The sequence below is a fragment of the Grus americana genome, chromosome 1 (assembly GCF_028858705.1).
Source record: "Grus americana isolate bGruAme1 chromosome 1, bGruAme1.mat, whole genome shotgun sequence".
NCBI classification, from domain to species: Eukaryota; Metazoa; Chordata; class Aves; order Gruiformes; family Gruidae; genus Grus; species Grus americana.
The window spans coordinates 52,422,045-52,448,345 of record NC_072852.1 but is presented as its reverse complement, the minus strand read 5'-3'; the positions used below and the strand labels follow the sequence as shown (position 1 = coordinate 52,448,345).

At 36.9% G+C, this 26,301-nt stretch overlaps 1 protein-coding gene across 5 annotated transcripts in view; it reads right to left on the bottom strand.

Moving 5' to 3' along the window:
• Positions 1-26,301, bottom strand: part of CFAP54 (cilia and flagella associated protein 54) — a 115,290-nt gene that overhangs the window by 75,459 nt on the left and 13,530 nt on the right. For 4 of the 5 annotated variants that reach the window (XR_008575837.1, XM_054816115.1, XM_054816019.1 and 1 more), the window contains exons 6-21: positions 24,892-25,035; positions 24,361-24,474; positions 24,163-24,264; positions 17,855-18,053; positions 16,025-16,120; positions 15,238-15,350; positions 14,953-15,121; positions 14,225-14,310; positions 12,124-12,258; positions 11,392-11,542; positions 8,151-8,209; positions 7,020-7,148; positions 6,212-6,359; positions 5,321-5,398; positions 5,116-5,237; positions 2,333-2,506 (exon numbers count right to left, since the gene is read on the bottom strand). Coding sequence is in view for 4 of the 5 variants with exons in the window: in XM_054816115.1 (XP_054672090.1) it covers positions 2,333-2,506; positions 5,116-5,237; positions 5,321-5,398; positions 6,212-6,359; positions 7,020-7,148; positions 8,151-8,209; positions 11,392-11,542; positions 12,124-12,258; positions 14,225-14,310; positions 14,953-15,121; positions 15,238-15,350; positions 16,025-16,120; positions 17,855-18,053; positions 24,163-24,264; positions 24,361-24,474; positions 24,892-25,035 (2,019 nt within the window). In the remaining variant the exon portion in view is untranslated. The remainder of the gene's footprint in view (positions 1-2,332; positions 2,507-5,115; positions 5,238-5,320; positions 5,399-6,211; positions 6,360-7,019; positions 7,149-8,150; positions 8,210-11,391; positions 11,543-12,123; positions 12,259-14,224; positions 14,311-14,952; positions 15,122-15,237; positions 15,351-16,024; positions 16,121-17,854; positions 18,054-24,162; positions 24,265-24,360; positions 24,475-24,891; positions 25,036-26,301) is intronic. The other variant, XM_054816201.1, reaches the window with a different exon arrangement.

The window sequence follows — 26,301 nt, the reverse complement described above, 5'->3', positions numbered from 1 at the left end:
GTTTTTCCAAAGGAGATTATTTTCACCAAATGAGCAACTTTAAGATCAGGAAATTTTAGATACTTTGACTTCTACTACAGGAACTATATATGTCTAATTAAATCCTGAGTATCTATTTCCAGTTAGTAAGTTCTTCAAAAAACATATATTTCATGTCTGCTCAACAGCTATGCGTATCTTTAGAAAAAAAATTCTTCTAGAATATCTGGGCTCAAATTATAAGAATTATAATCATATTGCACCATCTGGTGGCTTGATATGTTACATTCACTCTCCTGTATTGAACAAAATGAAGTATTAATACTAAAACAGATGAACTACCAGACTTTAAAGAATTATATTTTTTTAAATCTTATGTTCATTAGGGATTAAAAGGACAAAGTTTTCCCTAATTAATTTCTTTGAAATTCACTAATCAAACTGCAATAAAACTGCAAGTTATAAAAAACCTGTTCACAGAAACATTCTTACCACTATTAATAAGATCTGAGTTCGTACTGGTTTTATACACATTGTTATTTTGAAGAAGCTTGCAAAATCACTCTGAAAATGTCTCTCTCAAGAACACTGCAGCTAGTGAATTTTTCAAACTTCAGCCTGTTTGAACCCTTGCTGGACATATGAAGGAGAAAAAAGGTGATTTGGAACGGCCAGCATGGATTTACCAAGGGCAAATCATGGCTGACCACCATGATTGGCCTGTATGACAAAAGTACTTCATTTGCAGAGAAGGGGAGAGGAGTAGATGCCATTTACCTTGATTTTAGTAAGGCACTTTTTTTAACACAGTCTCCCAGTATTCTTAGGATGTTACACTCTGGGATGTTAGGATGATACGCTATGGGAGTGTGAACAAATAAACGGGTAAAACAATGGTTGGAAGATCAGACTCAGAGAGTAGGCATTAATGGTTTGTACTCTACCTGGAGGGTGGTAACAAGTAGAGCACTGCAGGGGACTATCCTGGGACCTGTCCTGTTTAATATCTTTAGCAATGACCTGAGGAAAAAAGCGAGCACATACTCACCAGGTTTGCAGATGATGCCAAATTGAGGGAAACAGTTGATATTAGGGCAGATGAGGGCAGGATTGCTATTCAGATGGACCTAGAGAGCCCAGAGGAATGGGCCAACAGGAACCTCATGAAATTTAACAAATGCAAAGTCTTGTATCTGGGAAGGAAGAATCTCTCACAAGGATATGGGCTGGGCAGCAGCACTAAAAGGATCTGGGGGTCATGTTAGACAGCAAGCTGAATATGAATCAGTGGTGTGCCATGGCAGCAAAGCAGCCTAAAAGCATCTTGAACTGTATTAACAGACATAGTTAGGAGATTGAGGAGCATAATTATCTCTCTCTGCTCAGCACTCTAATATTAGACTACATCTAGATACCATGGCCAGTTTCCCTCCTGCCCCCCATCATTCTAACAAGAAATGTTGAACAACTTAGAGTGATTGCAGCAGGGGACCACCAAGATGGTTGGGAGCTGGAGCACTAGCCCTGCAAGAAGAGGCTGAGAGAGCTGGGCTTATTCATCCCGGAGAAAAGGTTGCTTCAGAGGACCTACCAGGAGCCTTTGAGTGGCTGCAAGTGATGTAGAAGATGTAGCCAGGCTTTTCACAGCAGTGCATGGCAAGAGGATGAAAAACAATAGACCTAAACTGAAGCAAGAGAGTTTCCAATGGTACATAAGGAAAAAAGTTTTCCTCGTGAACAGATTGCCTTGTTGGAAGAGGTTGCCCAGAGAAGCTGTTCAGTCTCCATCCTTGGAGGTTTTTAGAACTGACTGGATAAAGCCCTGAGCAACCTGGTCTAATCTCAGAGACGACCCTACTTTGAGCAGAAAAATCTCTCCTAAAATCCCTTATGATCTGAGCAGTTCTGTGACTCTACATGTTCAACAGAAGGTGGATTTTTCCACCTGAACTATGGCATTTCAGCACTTCATTAACAAAGACTTCAGCGTGGTTCTTTCTTGCATCACATGATGCAACAGCCTTGCATCTCTTCAGAGGGTAACTAGGAGTATGTCAGTCCCTAGGGGAGAGAATGAGCTTTTGACAAGTAGAATAAATAAGTGTTATACGACAGAAACACCAAGGAACATGATGCATGAGATGAAGAAAGTTTCATGCAAATGTGAAGATCAAAACAGTGAGTCACAACTGACTCAGAGGGGGGAAAAAAAGTATACTTAATTAAGTCAGAATAATATAATCTTCTCAAGAACAACAGAGAAAATTGGGATGGTGTAGCACTCTTGAAACAACTTCTGCTCTCTTGTGTATTGTTTAATTATTTCTTACAGAGTCATCATGAAAAGCATTACCTGAACATCTGAAGAGAACGGGGCTGGTTTAAATGTCATGGAGCAATGTGATCTAGAAAGTAATAGAGGAGGAGGAGGAGTCCTTCTTTTTTTCTTGCTGCTCATAGCTTCTTTGAGACTGTGATACAATGCACTTTGTTCAGCTTCAACTTGCTCAATTAAAGTTAGTGCTTCCTAAGATTTAAATTAAAAGGGAAAAACTATTAAAGCATAACAATCAGACAGATTTAACACTTATAAATGGTTTTCAAAATGATCTTATAAAAATTCACTGCTATGTAGAAAACTTTTTATAGATTTTCATATCATCTTACATCCTAAATTAGGATGAATGGTACTTTGTGTAAGCCTTACATGTGCAGATTAATTTCACCATATACAATAAAGGGAATGCAGGGTTGCATATGAAAGAGGCAGGGCTGAGGCATATCCAATTTTGGAAGAACCTATAGGAAAAAAGAGAGTGATCACAAATAGTGTTGTTATATATGTATAGTGAGCAATTAGTGGCAATCAGTGATCAGCTCCAACAAGAAACAAAAAAAAGATATCAACTCTTATTTAGCAGAGAGCTGGAGACCTAATTTGTGGAATTTCTGAAGGAGCTGTGGAAGTGGTCAGAGTGATTTTCTGTACTCCAGAATTAGAGAGAAGAAATAAAGAAAAGGGAGGAGAATGCAGGCCTGGAAAAAGTAGGGCTAAGCCACTTCCCTTGGTTAGCTAGAGAGTGCTGAGAGCTGACCGACAGTCTATTAGTGTCTTCCAAAATCATAGCATCATAGAGTCATAGAATGGTTTGAGTTGGAAGGGACCTCAAAGACTGTCTAGTTCCAACCCTCCTGCCACAGGCAGGGACACCCTCCACTAGACCAGGTTGCCCAAAGCCTCATCCAACCTGGCCTTGAACACTTCCAGGTGTTTAAATGTCAGGGCCTCCTGAAAGCTGTAAAATGTGAGGGCCTCCTGCACACAGTGATTATGTGGCCATTTGGTTGGTGATCAGGGTACATTTTTTTTCTTATTGGACTGAATGGCAAATTGGTAGGTTTCTTCACCTTGTTTGCATTGTCAGGATAAGAGAAACTTAACTTGGAAATTTAATATTAAGAAATTAGTACTTTTAAATCTTTACTTGTGGCAGCTGTGCAGTGCAAATCAAGGCCAAAAAGGCCAGCTCTCAGAGATTAAGAGACTGGGTATGTCTTGGACAAATTACATTCTTTTGAGAGAAGAGAGAGGTGATATACTCCTACAACTAGGATTTTTACTTGAAACCTTTTAGTACCATACACTGGACCAAGGATTTAGGCTGAACTGAGTCTGAAAAATACAGTAGCTCAAGTAATTAAGCAGTATGATGTAGGTGAGTATACAGGTATGACTCAGAAGCTTCCATACCTGCCTGGTGGTTTACTGCATGAGAAAAGGTAATTTGTACGTTTCTCAAAAAAAATAAACTGCTTTCCTATTTTGCAGTATAATAATAACAGACTTATATCATATTGTGCTGAGTACAGTAGAAAAGACCAGAAGATATGAGTAATTCTATATAAATCTCTTGGATGTTCTACAATACAAAAGGCAAAATCCTCTACACAGAAGCATGAAAATAAATGTATGGATTTGCTGTTCATTAAGTGAGCACCATCCACCTCAAGGAGGAAGATTAATTGAGCATATAATTAAATATTTCATCATAGTACAAATATCAAAGAAGATCATGCTAAGTTTGTCCAGGCAAAGTTAATTCTGACATTTTCTGACAACTGGCTGCAAATATATTACATACATTCTTTTACCTACAACTTTCTCTGTGAAAAGTGCACAGAAGTAAAATATAGTGAAGGTCAGTATAAGGCCTTTTCAAATGTTTGTTTGGAATAACCACATGATTCTTGGGAATTGCTTGTAAGTCTTCATTGGTGACTACAGTTACAACTTTCATACCATATCACTACATCTTATATTCATAAATGCCAAATATTTTACCAATATATGAAAGAGATTTTTAGTGTATGTCTTTCTGATCCAGTTTTTGCATTCTTCTGACATAAAAGATGTGCATGTTAATTATCATGCTTCCAAATTTGTAGCATTTAAAAGAAAAACACTTTTTTAGGAACTTCTTGTTTAAAATACTTTTTCACATATTGTATAGTGAGAATTGCAGATTCTGTTATCTGTTGTAGGGGCTATAAGAAATTTTATGCCCCACTGATGAGAAGGCAATTTTCACGGAGAGATGCTGGTACAAAGTTCAATGGAAAGACTCCCATTGATTTCAAGACTTCGAAATGATCTACTTTTAGCCTCAATAAATTCTAAAGTCTCCATCTTCTAAACTGTTTGTTTAATAAGAATAAAATACAGTCCATGTCATCATCACCAGCCAAAGTAATCTAACAAAACTTACAGATCTTGGAAAAAGAAGGATATTGAAGGTTGCAATGGGAAGAAGGAAACCTGGATGACATTTTGGCAAGGCATAGGTTCATAACTGCAAAGTCTAGGTGATTAGGTGTAGAAAGAAAGATCGTATCTTCTTTCAGGTTTGCTATGAGCACAAAATTTGGGGATGTGCTCTTTTATTGTTTTAAGTCACTTTATTCTTTCATCATACTTCCCAGGGAAAATTTAACAATGGAAGTTAAAACCACCCAATGTCCCTCAAGTTCCTTCCATTTTTCTTCCTTTTGTAAGAAGGAGTAATCCAAGTCTTAATTATACAGAACATGAAAAACCATGATAATGATAAAGAATTTCTACTATATTTTTTTTATTACCTCCAGTAGCTGCCTTTGGGAAGAAGTGGTTAACTCTTCAGGGAACTTCTGTGCAGACTTTTGCATCAAAAAGATTGCTCTGGATAGCTTATTCTTTTTTATTTTTCTCATTATAAGGGCCTCTGTAAAACAGATATTTTAAGACATTTCTAAAACAGCAGCAATAATTTATTATACTTCTAGAATCTTAATTAATAAGCCTTACCTGTTAAATACTGGAAATCTTTCATATTCTTCACATGAGACTTGCTAGACTTAAGACTTTTGTCATCCTTTTGAGAACCTATGTGGGAAGGAAATCCTGAGTTATTAATTCTGATAGTGCTATTGAGAAAATTTCAGTGAGAGTGGTTAATACGTAGTTTTGTAGTAAAACTTTGCTCCATCTCATGTTCTTTTCTTTGGTTCAAGGAGAATTTCTTGGACTGATCGTGCCACTAAAAATATATCACCCTCATGCTCTAACATCTTTAGCAGTTATACTAACATCACAGGAAAAGAGGGATCTTGTTTGATCATAGGGAGCAGTGCACAGGGGAGGTCTGCAGTGTCAAACTAATACTAGCTTTTAATTAAACAAAAAAAAACCCCCACCAATGGGAGAACAAACAGAGTTTTTTCAGAAGGCATTTGGCACGAGTGGGATATCTGCTGACTGGGAAGAGATAAGGACAACTTCACAGTAGAAATTCAGATTACAAAGAGCATTGAATAAAATATTCAAGACATTCTCTATAGAGAAAATTAGCATTATAGAAAAAAATTTCTGCAGAGCATCCCCCAATTCTCTGTTACTGACACTGTAGCAGTTAATATTATAACTGAAATACAACAACAAACTGTCTAGGAATCGAATCCAGTAGCTGTTAGCAAAGTTTAACTCCCATTGGTTGAGTAGAGGTTAGAGACTAGTATCATGTGGTAAATCTAAATTCTGCAAATTCAGTACATTATTTCTGTCTGTACATGGCATACAAACTGCCCAACATCAGCTCCTCTTCAGAAAGTAGATACTCCTTTATTTCTTAGTATTACAAAACATATTAACAGAGGACTAATCAAGCTATGAAGATCATTTAGCTTTACTGAAACCTACCTTGTGCCATTTTAAGAAGTTTCACAGCCACCCGATGTTGGGCCTGAATAAGCTCCAAGTGTAAATCCATTATAAAAGCATTACCTGTTTCTGTCTTATCGTTACCACATCCCCAAACAGAATTCAAATTCTCATCAGTTGAGTCCACCTAATAAATAGGAAGTAGTAATTAAGGAAACACAAACTTTTATTACTTAGCTTACTGCATTTATCTTGAAAATTGATATTATTATTTCAGTAAACTGACAAACACTGAAAGTTTTCATATCTGTGTAATATGCAGTCATTCAAAAATGCATGGAAGGAAGGAGAATGACTAGACAAAGCATGGATAACAGACAAAAAAACCTAGATAAAAACTGAGAATCAATAGGAAACCAGATTAATAATAAATATGAAATTGCAGAAAAATTTGTTTTCTTGTGTTACCAGTCCACAAAACAAAGATCATATTGGTGTAGAATGATAATATTTAGAAAGTCTGAACTCCCCTCAACAGCAAAAATTAATTTTAACAATAAACAGTTGCAAGCAATAAATATGAAAAGGATTTCTGCTTTTATTTTATAGGAGAAAGCTACAAATTATAATTATTTCCAAAAGAAAATGGAAGAGAAAACCTAAAAGAGTTTATTACTGAAAAAGAAAAATGCTATTTCTACTACACAGAGATTTATGGAGCAGAAAGATGAGATACAATTGATAATACTAAGATTTCTAAGTATGAAGAAAATACGAGTTTTGTGTCATCAAAATCCAATATATTATTTATAAATTTTATTGCAGCGTAGCTTTTTGTAGACTTTACCTTTGTACAGCAGTTGTCAAATATCGACTTTCCATTTGGTAGAAGGGTCAATAAGCGAGATGTGTTCATTCCATTAATTGCTTTTTCAAGACTTTCATAAGCAACTTGTAATTGTTCTGCAGGACTTTTCTGAAATGAAAACACATAGAAACATGTTTTATTAGATAAGAGCATTAAAATCTATAATATGGACTATCAAAAGTAAAGTGCTATTATTTTTAGCTGTTGCAGTTTAAACTCTGTCCAATAATCTTTACATAGGCACAACTCCCCATGCTTTCATATACTAGTATCAATATTTTAAATTTCAATTTTAATTAATTGAGGACTGATTTTCCTCCAGCTCTCAAAAAAAATTTACTAACTCAAAGAGTTAGCTTATAGCAGAATGAAACGTAACTTAAAAGAATCAAGTTGACACAGTATTTTTCACAAGCAGTTTTTCAGCTTTCCATTAGATAATGTTAAGAAAACATTGATTTTTCAGAAACCAACACTTTTAAGCAGACTGTCACTGAATTAAAGCCTCTCCATGTGTGTAAGCATTAAGACATACCGTTGACAAAATTCCTGAATCCTCGGACTAATGTATATCTTTTCTTGTTAATGTGTTTTAGTAAGTAATTTTGAACTGTTTGATTGGACACTTTTCTGCAAAGTGCTGAGCACTGAATACACTGAACAAAGCAAGGACACTCAGGATGTTCCATCTATTCCACATCACCCTTACAAAAACAAACAAGCAAAAGCACAACCCAAAATATTTCCCTAAATGAAGCAAAGACTACAGTTTGTATGATCTTTAAAAAATGTGCTGTTAAACAATTTAAAGCTGATACTATATATTGGCATAAAATGAGTCTACAGTGGAAATCAGTATAATCACACTGTAAAAAAAGTTTCAGATAAAACTTCTTCCATATAGCAGATTACTATAAAAGACTACAGGAAAAATTTCAGATTTTATTTCATTTGAAAAAAAGCTTTTGCTTTTTTCCTCTGCAGTAGCATGATTCTATGAAACATTTCAGCTTTATAAAACTAAATACAAAATTGTATGAAAAGCTTCAAGCAGAAGTATTTTTATGATATTCAAAAATGCTGTATTAATGAAAATGAATTAGACGTTACCATCAGTATTTCAGGAATATCACAGGTTTCATCTTGCAAGAGAGAGGTATTTCTTTTTCCTTTTTTATAGGAAGAAAATCAGAAAGTGAAAATGAAATATACTCAGAAAATTTTAGTACCATTTGATTAGCTCTACTACTAACTGAAGACTGGCAATAATTCAGTTCTTCAGTACTTGACTATGACAGGTAATTATATTGTTTCTTGAAAAGCTTTTCAGGGTTTAAACACAATAGCTACATATGTACAATTATACTAATTCAATATATGATTATCCAATAACGTAGTATTTTTAAATGTACACTATATTTCATAGCAACATTATATCCAAGCTAATGAAACCTGGATTCATTTTCTAGTTCCTCACATTGTTGTAACATTCATATCAATTTTCCATTTTTAAATCAATTCAAATCTATTGTTATCTAATTCACAGAAGGTTTAATGCTTATTTAACTTATAGGAGGATTTTATATACGTGAGGTCATATTTTTATGATATAAACTATTTCAGTTCAATATTCCTTGAAGGAGTATCACCACTCTTTTAATGTTCATTTGGATGGTTTAAATTATTTTCTTATAGAACGCACCCAGAATTGTGTTTTCCTTTCCAAAACAAGAGGAAAGCAGCCAAAACAAGAGGAAGCAGTTTCTTTGTCCTTGTTTCCAGTCCTCTAGTCTGTCAAAAATTTATTTCTTCACCAAAATAAAATAATTTTTTGCCCCTTCAGGGGGACAACCTTCTAGTCACTCCTCCACTCCTTGTGCTTGTTCACTGTCTCTTTCTCATAAATAAGAAAATCTATATTCACTCAGCATTCATTCAGTGAAAAGACTCTTCTCAGCATAAATATGTGCTTGACTGGCTAGTTATCAGCTTGTTTTGAGCAATGGCTCCTATTTATTCAGGTTTTTTCCCTCCAAATAGACATATTTCAATGCAATGAAAAAGAATAGCAGTGATGCTACAATGAAGATTCATCCAACCTCCATCAGAATGGCCTGATTTTCATAACATTCACAGAAAACAATACCTGCTCTACCTTATAATGGAATAGTACTGTTCCAAGATTTTCTTAATTTCAAAAATAGCAAAAGGTATTGTCATTCTCTTCTGTTCCTAGATATGCTCTAAAAGGGTCATTAAAATCTACTCTCTAGTTACTGCAAAACAATTAGGAGAAATATGATTCATATTCCAAGACAGAACATCCACAACAACAGAAAACTTTTAAAAGTATGTCTAAATATTCATATGTTACAGCATTAGTCAGGGTTTGTAAGGAAATTTGTTTAAGGTGATTGGATTATATCCCAATAATGTCAATCAAGTTCAATTTCAAAGACAATTGAATTCCGATAAAAAAATCAAGACTTGTGTAGACAAGAGATCCAAATTAATGGCCCAATAAAAGCAAAGGCTTCAGTATGAACTCAATTTTCCTCTTCTGTTTGGCCTGCCACTAGTCAACCAGCACATGAATGCCCCACATGAGCTGCAGCACACATTGCCTTCTGCCTAGTCGATAGAAAATGTATGAGTGATCTGTGGCTACTCTGAAGGGGCTAAGAGACCTGTAGAAGACCTGTTGGGATGGTGAGTCGTAAGAGATGTGTTTCAAAATGTACACTTCAGTAGAACTGAAAAAAGGAAAAAAAGGAAGACCCAGGGAACTACAGGTCAGTCTCACCTCCGTGCCTGGCAAGATCATGGAGTAGACCCTCCTGGAGACTATGCTCAGGCACATGGAAAATAAGGAGATGACTGGTGATGGCCAACATGGCTTCACTAAGGGCAAATCATGCCTGATAAATTTGGTGGCCTTCTATGATGGGGTTACAGTGTTGGTGGATAAGGGAAGAGCAACTGATGTCATCTGCCTGGACTTGTGCAAGGCATTTGACACTGTCCCGCACGACATCCTTGTCTCTAAATTGGAGAGACATGGATTCAATGGATGGACCACTCGGTGGAGAAGGAATTGGCTGGATGGTTGCACTCAAAGAGTTGTGGTCAACAGCTCAATGTCCAAGTGGAGAACAGTGGCAAGTGGTGTTCCTCAGGGGTCGGTACTGGGACCGGCACTGTTCAATATCTTTGTCAGCAACATGGACAGCGGGATTGAGTGCACCCTCAGCAAGTTTGCCGACGACACCAAGCTGTGTGGTGTGGTCGACATGCTGGAGGGAAGGGATGCCATCCAGAGGCACCTTGACAGGCTGGAGAGGTGGGCCCGTGTGAACCGCATGAAGTTCAACAAGGCCAAGTGCAAGGTCCTGCACGTGGGTCGGCGCAATCCCAAGCACGACTATAGGCTGGGAAAGGAATGGATTGAAAGCAGCCCTGAGGAGAAGGACTTGGGGGTGTTGGTTGATGAGAAGCTCAACATGAGCCAGCAGTGTGCGCTTGCAGCCCAGAAAGCCAACCGTGTCCTGGGCCGCATCAAAAGAGGTGTGACCAGCAGGTCGAGGGAGGGGATTCTGCCCCTCTGCTCTGCTCTTGTGAGACCCCACCTGCATCCAGCTCTGGGGGCCCCAGCACAAGAAAGACATTGAGCTGTTGGAGTGAGTCCAGAGGAGGGCCACAAAGTTGATCAGAGGGCTGGAGCACCTCTCCTATGAGGACAGGCTGAGAGAGTTGGGGTTGTTCAGCCTGGAGAAAAGGTGGCTCTGGGGAGATGTAATTGCGGCCTTCCAGTACCTGAAGGGGCCTACAGGAAAGATGGTCAGGGACTGTTTATCAGGGAGTGTAGTGACAGGACAAGGGGTAATGGGTTCAAGCTGAAGGAGGGTCGATTTAGATTAGATGTTAGAAAGAAATGCTTTACTGTGAGGGTGATGAGGCACTGGCACAGGTTGCCCAAAGAAGCTGTGGATGCCCCCATCCCTGGAAGTGTTCCAGGCAAGGTTGGATGGGGCTTTGGGCAACCTGGCCTAGTGGAAGGTGTCCCCGCCCATGGCAGGGGGGTTGGAATTAGATGATCTTTGAGGTCCCTTCCAACTCAAACCATTCTATGATTCTATGATTCTAACTAGAAATGCAAGGAAATAAGGCACAAATCCTTTGAAAACCAGGTTTCATCAGCTTTGATTATGGACAAAAACTTATTATTCTACTCTCAACAATCTCTTTACAACAATTTTTGAATATGTATATTTGCCAAATTTTGCAACTCAAAAAAGTTCCAACCTTTAAAGTCATTCCTAAAAGACAACTACATTTTTGTTGAAACCTTTACCTGCTTTTTTCTTAGATTTACTTGTAGAATCAGCTACATTTTCCAATATTGCAGTTAGACATAAGGTTATCTCTGCAAGCATTACAACATTAGTGTCTGCTATGCCGCTCTTGTGAATTACTTCATTTATTATCCAGAGTACATGAACCCACTAAAAATGAGGAAGGGAAAAGAAAAAGAATCAGGACAGAGATAAAACAAATTTTAGGAAGATATTTATGTATTACAGAGGCAGATACGGTTTTGCACTCAAAATTGTTTAAAAATATTCATAATCCTGGACACAACTCCTTTCTTAGATTTTACTTCTTTTTTTTGGAATGTCACCAAACTAAGATTCTGAATTTGTGCTGCTATCTTAAGCTGTAAGTTTTTTGCCACTTTCTTCAATTGATCTAGGGAACTTTCTTGTACAATACTAGTATTTTCCACCACAACACACCAAATGCTTCTTACATTGTGCCTGAATGCTTTCACTATTTTAGCATCTATCGTGGTCCACTGGCAGAGAATGGCTTACTTTACTGGGAAAAGGCTAAGAAATATTTTGATACTGGCATATGGGAGCACAGTCTGTTCAAAGTGTATATACAATTCACGTTTTCAGTGAAGAAGATTTATCTGCATTTTACCATAAAAAAATGTACTTAGACTGGAAATCAGTATTTTATCTTGGCTTCACTATAACAGACTGCACTCATATTAAGAGAAACACATTATAATAAGGAGTACTTGGTAAGCTTTGTATTTGTGGATATATTTTAAGTAGTCATTTCCACTCGTTTGGATTCGCTGAAGTCCCATTTTGCACTTCTGCCACAAAAACGTTATTACATCAACAAGTATTTCTTTGTCAGGTTGGATATTCTGGAAAGAAAATAACAACATAGTTGTAGAAAGAGGTATGTATATACAGTACATAAACACTCTCAAAATTTTTCAAGGTAAGTAAATAAACTGTTACTATAGTTAACTTAGAAGGGTTCACAACATTTTGAAAACTTAAGAAATATTTTTTTAAAGTAATATCTGGTAGACTACCCAAACTTTTCATCTCCTAACAATACAAGTGGTTTTAGAGGGGTTTTTTTTCATTTCTTTTTTTATTTTCAAGCTCTTAAAAGTAACACAGACAAGGAAAGCAGTGAGATGAAAATTATATGGGAGAGACAAGCAAATTAACTATCTGTGAAACATTATAACAGCCAATACATTCTGGGAAAACTAAGTAATGCAATTTAAGTTATATTAACTTTGGGAATTTTTTTATTACAGTACTTAAATATTTGCAGAAGAAGATCTAAATTAGTAGGTTTCAATTTGCATTGACAGCATACTTCCACAGGTTGTTGGTGCATCTCAGATGAAGAAGCAGTGAAGAACAACTTAACTAGAAAAAAGGTTGGAGTGGAATACCTACCAACCGAAAGAAAAAACACATCCGCATCTTATAAAGAGAATAATTAACAAATTCAAAACTCTATTCAGTTAACCTCCTAATTAACACATTTTAAAAGGCAATAGTCTGTCTACACTGTGTTAAACACATTCTGAACAGTGATTAAGGATCAATACACATCTTTATCGCCATTTATACCAGACTTGGACTAGTATCTCAGGTGCAATGAAACTCAAGCCTGCTATATCCACTCCACCTGTACTTTCCTATGTGTACAAGCGTAAGATTTCAGGGATATTGATATTGAGAAGTGGGGGGAAGAAAAACACTATAAAAGAAGTAAATCAAGATCGCTTTTGCCACTCATTTGGTGGCAACAAGCTGTTAGACTGGCTCAGCTATATCATGTAACTTTACCATCAGTGAATTCACTGTTAATCAGGGGAGAATTTGTCTTTCTTCCCCAGACAGATTAGGTTCCAAGGAGATTTGTTGGAAATTGTAGAAGAACCAGAAGAGTTTAAATCCAGGTAACCTGCCTCCATAATACAATGGTTATGTAAAAAAAAGACAAATCATGCCATCTAAAAGTGTAACTACCTCACAGGCAGGATATTTTGACTAAAGCTAAAAAATGTGTGTGCTCCAGTTATACTCAGACTGGGGCAATATTGAAACTACATCTAAAATTAATTCTGCAGTTAAGACATATGCCATGTTAACAGAACACATTTTTTCTAAGGAAAATTTTTCATTAGCCTTTTGGATCACAGACTATTTCAATGTAAATGCTAGTGGAGACATTGCACTGTAATTTTTTTTCCCTCACAGTAGCACATTAAGGGAAATCTCAATTTGAACAAGTAAGCTAAAAGTGGTTACTCTGGGAATAAACCATCAGATATACAATGGGATTATTCTGTAGTACAGGCCTCAGCACAAAACATCCCACACTCTTTGGTTTTGCTGTTGCTGCTGGTTTGTTTGCAATGAGAATTTACCTTCAATTGCAGGCATACTGCTGCTATAAAGGCATTATCATTCCTTAGGGTCACTGCTTACATTTCTATGAATATTGCAGAAATGTTTTACTACAGCTGAGCATACTTGCCCACCTAAATCTAATATAAGAAATTTGATCTCTGCTTAGCTGAAACATGCAATTAGTTCTATGATATTCCAAATGGATTTAATATCTACATTTTTAAAGTAGCCTGAGTACATAGCATCAATAAAATTAAATAAAAATTGAAATAAATATTATTATTTTTTTAATCACAAATTGATCACATCTTAGGGGTATATTTTTTCATTTTTGCTATTTTGTTTTTGTAGTTTGTTAATCATGCAACTGATTCCTTTGGTCTTAAATTATATGCATTCATTACAGATTATGTGATTTGTTCAGAAGAAATGTCTCTAATTTTATTATACCTGCTTAGATCTGGAGACACAGGAAAACACTGTTGTTGCCAAAATCATAAGATCATTGGAAGGCTCTCCGTGCTTTAAGGAACCCTCTGCATTCAGTGTTTATTAAAAAAGGAAGAAAAGGAAAGGCAAGATGTTATTTCTAGTTACAAACCTATGTCTGAAAAGATCCAAGTGAGTCAACTTAGCAATTTATGCCAGCAGATAATATACTCCGACAAATAGTAAATGCAAAGGGGATAGATATCCCCAAGTTTATTAACTTTCTGTGAAAAGTGATCCTTGCTATTTTTGGAAGTGGAAAGTTCTCGAGATATCTGCAGTTTTTCAGAATGTTATACAATTAAATTACAGTTGCTTTAAGAAGTTTTTCTTCCTTTGATGCCAAGAAATTTTACATAAATGAATTATAAGGAGAAAAGAAAGCCAAAGATGTCTGTTTCACTTTTTTCCTGAAAACCTGTCTGAAAACATCCATTAATTTTACATCTTTGCATATAACATGATATATGTTAAACATATATGCTATTTCACCCTCAAGGGAAATGGTATAAAGTAATGTTTTGGCAAATGAAAACTAGATAATACTCAGTAGGTTGCAATTTCTCAATTGCTAGTTTTTGTGATAGAATACTATATGCACCATACTAAACAGTTTTAAAATAAGAAACAAAATTTCTTGCTGCTAAAATATTTGAAATGGAAACACAGCTTTACTGAACAACACTCACTTCTGAATGTTTGCTTCTTTTCAGAACCATGAGGCATCCTAGCTTCTTCGGTATTAGTTTCACTAATAGAAAAACCGTGTTTAAATTTTCTTGGAAATAGTAAAGGTTGCATCAGTGTAAGAAGTTTGAGTTCCATTTCAGCTTTCTTCCATGTTGGGTCATCTTGAGCCTAATTGACAGAAACAGCCAATAGAAATTTGTCTTTAAAACATGTACTTTGAATACTGTTCCTTACCCTCCTAGGAAAAGAATACATAAAGAATGTCTAAATAGCATTCGGATTACCTGAAGAAAATTAAGGACAAATTCAATAGCAGAGTCAAACACATCCCACTCTTCATAGCTGAAAGCTAATTTTATATATTTCACAGCAGCATCTCCGGACACTCCCTTTTCTCCTGCAGTGATGACAAAAATATTTTATGTTACATATATATATTCAGAAGTTTAATTTAAGCAATAATTTGGGTATTGATAAATACAAAGATAAAACTCCACGTGTTTTTGAATAGTCAGCATAATCCTGAAGGATTTTTTAATAGCTCTACAAGATACAATAGCTTTATTATTTTGCTGTAATTTCTATGCTTATATACTGCTTTAATGATGTATCTGCAATGTCCTGTTACATTCCAAAGAGGCTGTACTATTATTGATATTAATGTACCTGTGTAGAGGAAATCAAGGACGTAGTCATTTCTGTTGCAGAAAGAGCTTAAATCTGGGTATCACCCCATAACAATCCTTCTTCCCAGAAATTTAGTAAAAAAAAAATGGGTAGAAACATAACAATTTCTTGCAAGATAGGTGAGCATTTCTCATTACTGTATCAGAAAATGTGCATGTACACATAAGGAGTCTATTTTCTCACTCTTCAAGTTTACTCAAACCACACTAAGGCAGAAAAGGTATTTTCTGATCCTTGGAACTCTAAGCAAGTGTCTTAGCTAATATATTCAGCCGTGTTCTGCAGTCCTAAGACTGCAGTCCCTTTATGCATAGAATTGCTATTAACAAGCAAACATTTGTATGGCTGGGTACAGAATCCTTTGAAAATTCAAAGCTAGCTTACCTGTTAGTACCAACTGCAGAAGCGTTGATGATACATTAATTGTACCAAAATGATTGGTGCAATGACTTCCTTGAATACCAGTACTGCTCACTCCACCTTTAATATAGACAATTCATTAAATCAGTTTATCCTAAGCACAACTACAGGCTGGGCAGAGAATGGATTGAGAGCAGCCCTGAGGAGGACTCAATGGTGTTGGCTGATGAGAAACTCAACATGACCCTGCAATGTGCACCTGCAGTCCAGAAAGCCAACCGTGTCCTGGGCTGCATCAAAAACAGCATGACCAGCAGGTCGAGGGAGATGATTCTGCCCTCCGCTCTGCTCTTGTGAGACCCCACCTGGAGTACTGCATCCAGCTCTGGGGGCCGCAACATAAGAAGGACATGGAGCTGCTGGAGCAAGTCCAGAGGAGGGCCACAAAGATGACCAGAGGGCTGGAGCACCTCTCCTATGAAAACAGGCTGAGAAAGTTGGGATTGTTCAGCCTGGAGGAGAGAAGGCTCTGGGGAGACCTTAAAGCAGCTTTCCAGTACCTAAAGGGGCCTACAGGAAAGATGGTGAGGGACTGTTTATCAGGGAGTGTAGTGACAGGACAAGGGGTAATGGATTTATGCTGAAGTAGGGTCGATTTAGATTAGATATTAGGAAGAAATTCTTTACTGTGAGGGTGGTGAGGCACTGGAACAGGTTGCCCAGAGAAGCTGTGGATGCCCCATCCCTGGAAGTGTTCAAGGCCAGGTTGGATGGTGCTTTGGTCTAGTGGAGGGTGTCCCTGCTCCTGGTAGGGGGTTGGAATTGGATGATCTTTAAGGAACTTCCAACCCAAATCATTCTATGATTCTATGATATTGTATTTGACTTCTTATATTCTAATTGGCCAGTAATCTTATCAAGAAAATATGATTTTGAATTGTATTTAGTCTCTATAGATTCTTTTATTAATAAAATATCTCTATACCTTTGGCTATATTCAGTCCAGAGCCTAGCAAAAAAGGTTTGGAAGGAATCATCAAGTCCAGTCTTTTTCTCAAGTTTTTAAATCTATCCCTGAGTGATTTAGTTGGGAAAAAAAAAATATATATATATACACACACATACATATATATATATATTAAACACCATGGCTAGTTGGTCTTGCCTGGCTTCCAGACCCCCACCCAGCTGCTCACCCACTCCACCTCCTCAACAGGACAGGGGGAGAAAATAAGATGGAAAAGCTCATGGGTTGAGATAAAGACAGTTTAATAAGAAAAACCAAAGCTGTGTGTGCAAGCAAAGCAAAAAAAAAAGGAATTCATTCACTATTTCCCATAGACAGGCAGATATCCAGCCACTTCCTGGAAAGCAGGCCCTCAGGATGCATAGCAGTTGCTTGGGAAGACAAACGCCTTAACACTAATGTGCTTCCATCCTCTCCCTTAGCCCCAGGTTTTATTGCTGAGCATGACATCATATGGTATGGAATAGCCGTTTGGTGAGTTTGGGTCAGCTATCCCAGCTATGTCCTCTCCCAGCCTCTTGCCCACCCCAGCCTACTGGCCTTTGGAGAGAGGACAGTTGGACATAAATGCAAGGCACAGCACCATATGGGCTATGAAGAAAGTGATTTCCATCCTATTGAGAAAAGATATGCATAAATTACCGTAGATTTTTACTGATGCAACAGACAACAGATATTGGCCCAGATTTTTATCTTAAATTTTGTGAAGATAAGAAAGATTGCCTGCTTTTACAGGTGCTATTGTTATAAATGAAATAGCAAACAAAATAATAAAATGGAGGTGTGGGCTCCTAACCAACACACTTTTTGCTTCTCTATGTTGTTACCTGAGAGGATTTCCAGGCCTGCAAAAAAAAGCTCTGAAATGACATCACGAATTTCAATTTCATCAGGAACAGGTGGAGCAGGGCACAACACATGCCTGCTACTATCAGACAGAGCTTCCAGGATGGCAAGGAATTGAGCTGGGGCACTGTCAAACATTTCTGTCAGCAGCCGTTCGGTAGTAGTACGAGGCCATGGCAACTAAGTAAGAAGAAGTAATGTAAGCCTTGTAATATCTAAACCAAGTTACAATAAAGTAAGATTTCTTTCAAAACAGTTCACCTTCAGAAAGTAAGTACATGTTTAAAAGAGAAAATAATATACTGTAAAATATATTGTTGTTATGAATTTCATGCTTCAAAGGCATAGCAAAGCCTCATGCTAAGTGGGTACAGTACTTAAGAAGTGCCATAATTTCATAGCAACCACACGCACTGCTGCATGGTATTTTACTTAGAAAAGAATACAATAGAAATTATGAGTGAGAGTATTGAGGCCATGTAGTTTAAAGCCACCCAGATCTTTCCTTATAATGATACAGACTTGACATAAGGAGCTAAGTTCTACACACTTTGCAGAAAATCAGAGAAAGATTAGGATGCTCAGCACCGCAGTGAAAGTAAAACACTATTATATTCTCTCACTTGCACATTTCAAACAGCATAACATAAAAATACAAGGCAGAACACACAAATATATATTTGCACTATTGACAGCTAAGAAATCAGAGATCTATATAAGAAAATATTTTAAAATTTTATTTCAATGTTCTGTTTACATGGGTACCAAACCACTACCAGATATAAAGTAAATCAGAGATACAGTAGTTTAAAATGGTGCTCATAATCCATCAACATTTCAGTTCTGTTTATTTGGCACTTTCCAAAATAAAAACACTTTGGATCAGTTTCTAGGCACATTTAAGTAGACAAAAATTTGGGAATTTCCTTCTCGCTTTGCTGGATCCACATCCTTTATTTTAGCTTCCAAATTAATACTTACAGACAAGTTCAGATGTGTACCTCATGAAAAAAAAAACTTAATCTGTTCAATATCTGACAGTATTTAGAGTATTAAAGCTAAAGAGTTATTTTTGTTTTCAAATAAGCTCATAATGAGTGAGCCTCATCCATAGTATAACTGTGTTTTCCAAAGAAAGAGGAACTATTTCTGCTGGGAGTAGAGTAAAAGTAAAAACAAAAGATAGTTAATATTGGATACTTATGAAGCAGCTAATCCTGGAAATCACTTCCAGGCACTTGAAGGACAACAAAACCATCAAGAGTGGTCAGCATGGATTCACGAAGGGGAAGTCATGCTTGACTAAATTGATCAACTTCTGTGTTGAAACGACCGGACTGGTAGACAAGGGGAGAGCAGTGGATATTGTCTACCTAAACTTCAATAAGGCCTTTGACGCTGTCTTCCATAACCCTCAACAAATGTGCAGATGACACAAAACTGGGAGGAGTGGCTGATATGCCAGAGGGAGGTCCTGCCATCCAGCGGGACCTCAACATGTTGATAGGAACCTCATGACATTCAACAAGGAGAAGTGCAAAGTCCTGCAGTTGGGAAGGAAGAAGCACATGCACCAGTACTCGCTGGGGAGCCACCCAGCTGGAAAGCAGCTTGGCAGAAAAAGACTTGGGGGTCCTGGTGGACACTAAGTTGAACATGAGCCAGCATTGTGCCCTTGCAGTAAAGAAGGCTGACAGCACCCTGGGCTGCATTAGGCAAAGTATTGCTAGCAGGTCAAGGGAGGGGATACTGGTGAGGCCACACCTGGAGTACTGTGTCCAGTTCTGGGCTCCCAGTACAGGAGAGACATGGATATACTGGAGAGAGTCCAACAAAGGGCCTCGAAGATGTTTAAGGAACTGGAGCATCTCCCTGGTGAGGAAAGGTTGAGAGAGCTACAACTGTTCAGCCTGGAGAAAAGGCTTGGGGGGATCTCCTCAGTGTATACAAATACCCAAAGGGAGGGTGCAAAGAGGACAGAGCCAGGCTGTTTTCAGTGGTGCCCAGTGACAGGACCAGAGGCCATGGGCACAAACTGAAATACAGGAGGTTCCCTCTGAACATCAGGAAACACCTTTTCACTTTGAGGGTGACCAAGTACTGGCACAGGTTGCCCAGAGAGGTTGTAGAGTGTCTGTCCTTGGAGATGTTCAAAAGCTGTCTGGTCATGGTCCTGGGCAACCAGCTCTATGTGGCCCTGCTTGAGCAGCGGGGTTGGACCAGATGACCTACAGACGTCCCTTCCAACCTCAACCATTTTGTGATTCTGTGAAGCCATTCTCCTAGCAAAACAACTCCAAAACAAATTTTCAACATTTTTTAAAAAATCCTTACAATGATGTTTGCAGACTAAAAAAATTTCAAAGCAAACTATACTTTTTTTTTTAATATTTTGTGTCATTCTATTCAATATACCTTCTTCCCCACACTGTGGATTTGTTTTTATGAGCCCAATCGAGAAATCAGATCTATGCAAGCAGAAAGGAATATACATCACATATATTCCAGGACAAGCTAAGCACAAATTGCAGGTTTTGTTTAAAAAACTCCATTAAAATGCAGAGCAGAATGGGCATGCAATTTACTACTAATAATATTTTTGCATAAGCATTGTGTTGTCACGTTTAGAAAACAAACATTGCACTGGTGCAGAAAAACCTCAAAGTGAAAGGTAACAAACTAAATAATTAGTCTAGCTTGTTTCCATTTTTCAAGGTGATTTAAGTATGAAACCAAATTCTACTGCATACATACTAGAAGAGAAGGAAGAGCTTTACTTCTTTGCCAGTCCAAGCATAATGTGCTCTATAACATGCTGGACTGAGCTCTAAATACAACTGTCCTACCTGTTATACTGTAGTGTGCATGTTCTATGACTAAAAAAGGAAATTGTTTTGAAAGTCAAAGTACTAGGCAAAAATAAATGTCCCATATTTTTATATTGACTTGACACTTAATAAACCTACAAAATATTCTGAAATAATTATTAAAAGAGTGCTTTCTGATTTTACATCATTCAACAAATCTTGTAAAGTTACAAAAGGCATACAGAAATAAATATGAAAAGTCAATACTATTCCTTCTTAAATAAGGTAATTAAAACTGTTGGAGCACATTTTAGAAGCAAAAGACTTGATGGGGGAGTTAGGAACAGTGTAATTTCCAGCAATTTGTTGTTTACTTCAGGCATTCAGTTTTGTCAGAAAATCAGACACTGCAGAACAAAATCAATTACTGAAGATTTTTCAGGCTTCTGGAGATCAAATATATGAGATTCCTGCTATGTGACAGACATAGGTTCCTAGTAACACGATGGGTGCCCGATGAGCAAACACTGTCTGAAAGCATATTGAGTTCCTAATATCCTCATTGCTGAGCAAGACTTTTAGATGATTGTCATTCAGAAATACTGAAGTCTTCCAGAATCAACTGACCTTGAGAAAGTTGACCAGTACCTTTATATGTGCTAACCACACACACTTGAACATATTGAGGTTTCGGCCCTATCTTGGATAATGGGAAATTTCCAGTAAGTGAGGTTTGGAACAGGTCAATTGTGTTATCCACGCAGCTCTTGGATTATGATTCAAGTCAATTATTTGAAACTGAAGTATCAGATTAGCTTTTTAAAACTTATGTAACAGAAGCATTCGATGCAATCAGATCACATCTGTAATACATTGCTATAACTTCATTATAATTTTACTATTAACCATAAGCAGTATCAAATGAGGACTCTCAGTTGCTTCTGATAAGTCTAACACAGCCAATTTTCTTTTAAAAAAACAACATAATATAGATTAATGGCATAGAAATAATTAAATAAAAATATATCAATATTAAACAATTATTTAAGACAGAAAAACCATCATTCTTATTTTGAATTATTTGGCTTTTACTGTACCTAGTGCGGTACATGTTTTTACATGTAGCTTATCCCAAAGTATTTTACAAATAAATTAGATAATTATGAACAAGAAAATCCAGATTTAACCTATTTGTTCAGTTCTGAATGTTTGAATTTGTTCTAGCATCAGATAAACTGTGACAAAGAAGATGTCACTTTGCAGTATCTCTTTCCTTTTGTCTTTCAAAAACATGCAAAGAGATTCCTCAATTTTACCGTTATATTATGAGGTACATATGTAATTGATCTATATCTACATCATGAGAATTAAAGGACGATGGAATTTCAGTTCAAGGAAACCTTGAGAAACTTGAGGAAGTAGTTTTACTGGCAGAAATGCCAAGCTCTGCATCTGGGGAGGTATGCATCTGTACAGACTGGAAACCAAATTTAGGAATAGCAGCGCTGCCAAAAAAGACCTGGTTGTTAAACTTGAGCCAGCAGTGTCCTCTTGTCACAAAGAAGGCAAACTGCAGACTGGGTTACACTAAGAGAAGTGTAAACAGCACAATGAGAGGTTATCTTCTTCCCTTACCTGGAACTCGTGAGGCTCCACCTAGAGTACTATGCCCACTTTTGGGCTCCTCTGTGTAAGAAGGATGTTAAGAAACAGGACAGGGTCTCATGGAGGTCAACTGAGATGATTAGGGGCATAAAATGAACAAAAAGAGGCTGAGGACTAACTAAGGCCAGCCTTAGTTAGTATGGCAAAGAGGAGGCTAACAGGTGACCTAATAGCTGCTCACAACTACCTGAAGAAGACTTAGAAAAGTAAAGAAGCCAAACTCTTCTGAGTAGAAACAGATAATGTAACAAGGAGTAATGACAACAGTTTCAACTTTGGGGGACTGGACTAGATGACTTCAATTCAGATGATTCTGAAAGCATCAGGGCTGACTTGCGGATTGGACATTAGGAAAAGTATGTTAAGTAGGAAGGTAGTGCAGTACTGGAAAAGGTTATCTAGATTGACAAGGGGATCTCCTGCATTGAAGGTTTTGAAGACAAAGCCACAGATGATTTGATCTATTGTTGGCAAAAGTCATGCTTCAAGTCAGAGGCTGGACTAAATGACTTCCAGAAGTCCCATGCAACCAACATCTTTACTCCTACGATACTGCAATAACAGTAATTCTTCATAATGCGGTATTTGCAAAAGAAAATAATTTACTCCATAAAACCAAACTAACTATATTTGCATCACCATCAGCTAACAACATTCCACAGAATAATGCTTTTTATCACAGGACAGTGTCACAGTGCAAAGAGACCACGACCTTTTGCTTACATGGGTACAAAGCATCCCAATAGGCAGGCAATATAACTCAGTAAAAGAGTGTAGGTTTGGGAGCTTGCTCATTAGCACTTTTAGTCACTCCTCTCTGCCAGCTTCCTACGGAATACTGCAGGAATTAAATTTATTTAAATGACAATTGCAAACAGTAGGAAAGCAGAACGACCATCTGTCCATGAAAAGGGAATAACCACTCAGATGGAAGCATCGTCTTTGGCACAGTGAAATCAAAATGAGAACTTTCTATTCTATCTGTGCAGTCCTGTATCTAGGAAGGGTCTTGAATTCAAAAGACCTATCAACCTATGACCAAAAATGGATGATACAATCTAAGTAAGATGCATAACCATTATGAACCCACATAGTAGCATAATGGCATAAAGATAAACAACTACTGAAGTTTGATATATTAAAGTCTGCATGCTGACCAAAAAAGGGACAATGTACTCACACAAGAAAGTATTTTCTTTGATTACTTATAATTCTTATCCCAAAAGATCTCTCATTTTTGACACTAGCTGTAAAGAACACAAGGAAAGAGTGAAATTTGAGCAAATTCGTTACTTCCTTAAAAGTCTACTTTGTATCCTGGATGCCTTTCTCAAATTCATAGTATCTTGCAGAAAAGTAAGTAAGTGGCCTTCAAAAACAATGTCTCAAGACTTAAGAGAGTTCTCCACTGTAAGTACAAAAAAATTTAAAAACACAGTAGTTGGGTTTTTTTTCAAAGCCGTTTGAAAAAAATTTCAAAGCCATTTATCTTCACAGCCATTTAAGACAGCAGGGCAAACTCAGGACTCCCACACACTTGGTATAAATTCGAACAAGATTTCTCTTATTTTTATTACTAACATAATTGCTAAAGGAAAAAAATGCTAGAAAAATCAGTATTTTCTAAAATAGTAACTAGTACATCTTCCCTCCTTTCAAGTTTGAGTTTTAATAATAAATTATGTTAACTATGAAACTGAAAGAGTAAAACTTTCTCCTTGTGAATAGTACCATGTCTATTAAGCAGAATTATATCACATGTTCACCACATGCAAATAGTAAACAAAGAGAAGGATTATATAAAATGTGAGACTTACTTTCTGTGCTTCTTTCAGGCTAACCCTTAACTTAGGTCGAAAGTAGCTTTTCGGCTTTCTCCTGGATTCATATACTGCTCTCTTGAAAATCATTACTGATATCTGACACAAAGAAAAAAAGCAAATAACTGTGTTATGTGTTCTGTTCATAGAGATTGTAATTACTATACCAGTTTACAATGAATTGCAGAATGATACCTTTAGAGTGGCCTCTCTAAAAATGTTTTTTGTCTCTGAATTTTCCAGTGAAGAACAATTATTTTCTAATTGCTTCAGTTCATCAATTTTAATCAGACCACGGCGAGCAAATATCTGTCCAAAGTATTAAAAAAAAAAATTATACTCTGTATTCATATTCTTTATGTTGGTATTTAATTTTAGAATCTTGTCATTCTTGAATTCAGACAACTACAATGAAAGCCAGGTCATGAACAACAACTGAAAAGGAAAAGAAAACCTTTGCAAAATACTTTTTTATTTTGCATGGGGGCTGGCCACTACTTAATGCTAGAAGTCTATGACTATGATTATATTACAAAGTACTATTGCATACAAGTTTGAATTGATTACTCATTTACATGAGGAAACACACCTCCACTTTGCAGTTAAATTTTGGAATATGGGCAGAACTCTAAATACATCAATCTGATGATAAGTAGGAATATTTAAACAAATATTTGTTTCCCATCTGATTGCATCTGAAATGCTACATATGGTAAATGAGGATACCTCTCCATGAATGCCGGCTTGACAATCAAAATAACACTGAGAAACTGCAGTATATAGGGTGGCTCTCCACGTCAAATAATGTACAGATAAGAGTGGAATGGATGATTCCATACATATACTGGCCCACAGTAAGTATTCTAGGACCTGTATTGAAGAAATCCAGTTTCAAACTGAATGCATTTTAAATGATATAAATATACTACAGGACACATACAAAGATTTATTCTCACCTGCTAGGGCAAATTAAAAGAGGAAAAAAAACCACACAGAAATTGTATTAATTTTTAACATGTTTTATTGACCATAAAGCATTCCTGCATATTATTGGGTTTTTTCCCATCTGAAACTGTGGTCAAGCATTATATTTTAGTCTCCAAGCTACCTTAACCACTTCAGTTCACTATAGCCTTGCCACCAGACAGAGGTCCTGCCCTTCTCTCTCATCTGCTCTTATCTTTAGAGTTGTCCCTGTCCTTTGTGTCAGCTCTAGTGATCATTTTTTTCTAAGTTAGTTTGCCACTAGATCAGCAAGCTTATTTGGGATGCAATGGACTCTGCCTTCTTTGGTGACCACCTGCACTCAGATTAATTTACAACCATGGAACTACACTATCGGCTCTTAAACTTAGGGCCAACATAGTCATTGCAGCAGTCTAATTTTAAGAATTAGTCCTACTAAATTGATTGAACAACATCTTCCCCTTGTATTTTCCTCGGGTGAGCTGTTCCCTGAGGTACACAAAATATGGATAACCTTAGCCCTAAATTAAGTCAACATACAGATTTTCTTTGTGTCTGAACTAAAAGAATCTGAAATACCTACAGTCAATTCCACTGTTTCCTGTATAGTACAAGTCTGAATGCATTAAAGGAGATGCTAAATCACTTCTGATTTCAATAAAATATATTCTTGCTCCATGAAAGATTAGTATAACCAACAGATAAGAAAATATACTGGATTTAGGCTGAGTTAAGCTCTGTTCAAGTTTTAGGAGAAAAAAGTAAAGCTAAGACAAACGAAAATTACATTAATAGGTAAAAAGAAAAGGGCAGGGGGGAAAGGCCAGGTCATTTTTATCAAGTGTTCACAACTAAAAACCTAGCCACCAGGTGTCAGTACATTTCCACATTTTACGAAACAAAAGACCAATTCTTGGGATTTGATACAGTTGCCCAAAAAAAAAAAAAAGCATCTAGAGCCCTCTGAAACAGTCTAACGTAACCCATCTCAAAGAACAGGAAGACTTTATGGTGGGCTCCATTCCACGACTGAAGAAGGAGCAGAGTCATAAAGGCATGAGGGCTTAGAAACTGGCTGTTTGGCAATCTAGACATTTTATTCCCTTGCGTCAAAGTGGTACTATTGGTAATGACAATAAAATAGATACGTCAGGGTACAGTGTTATGCAA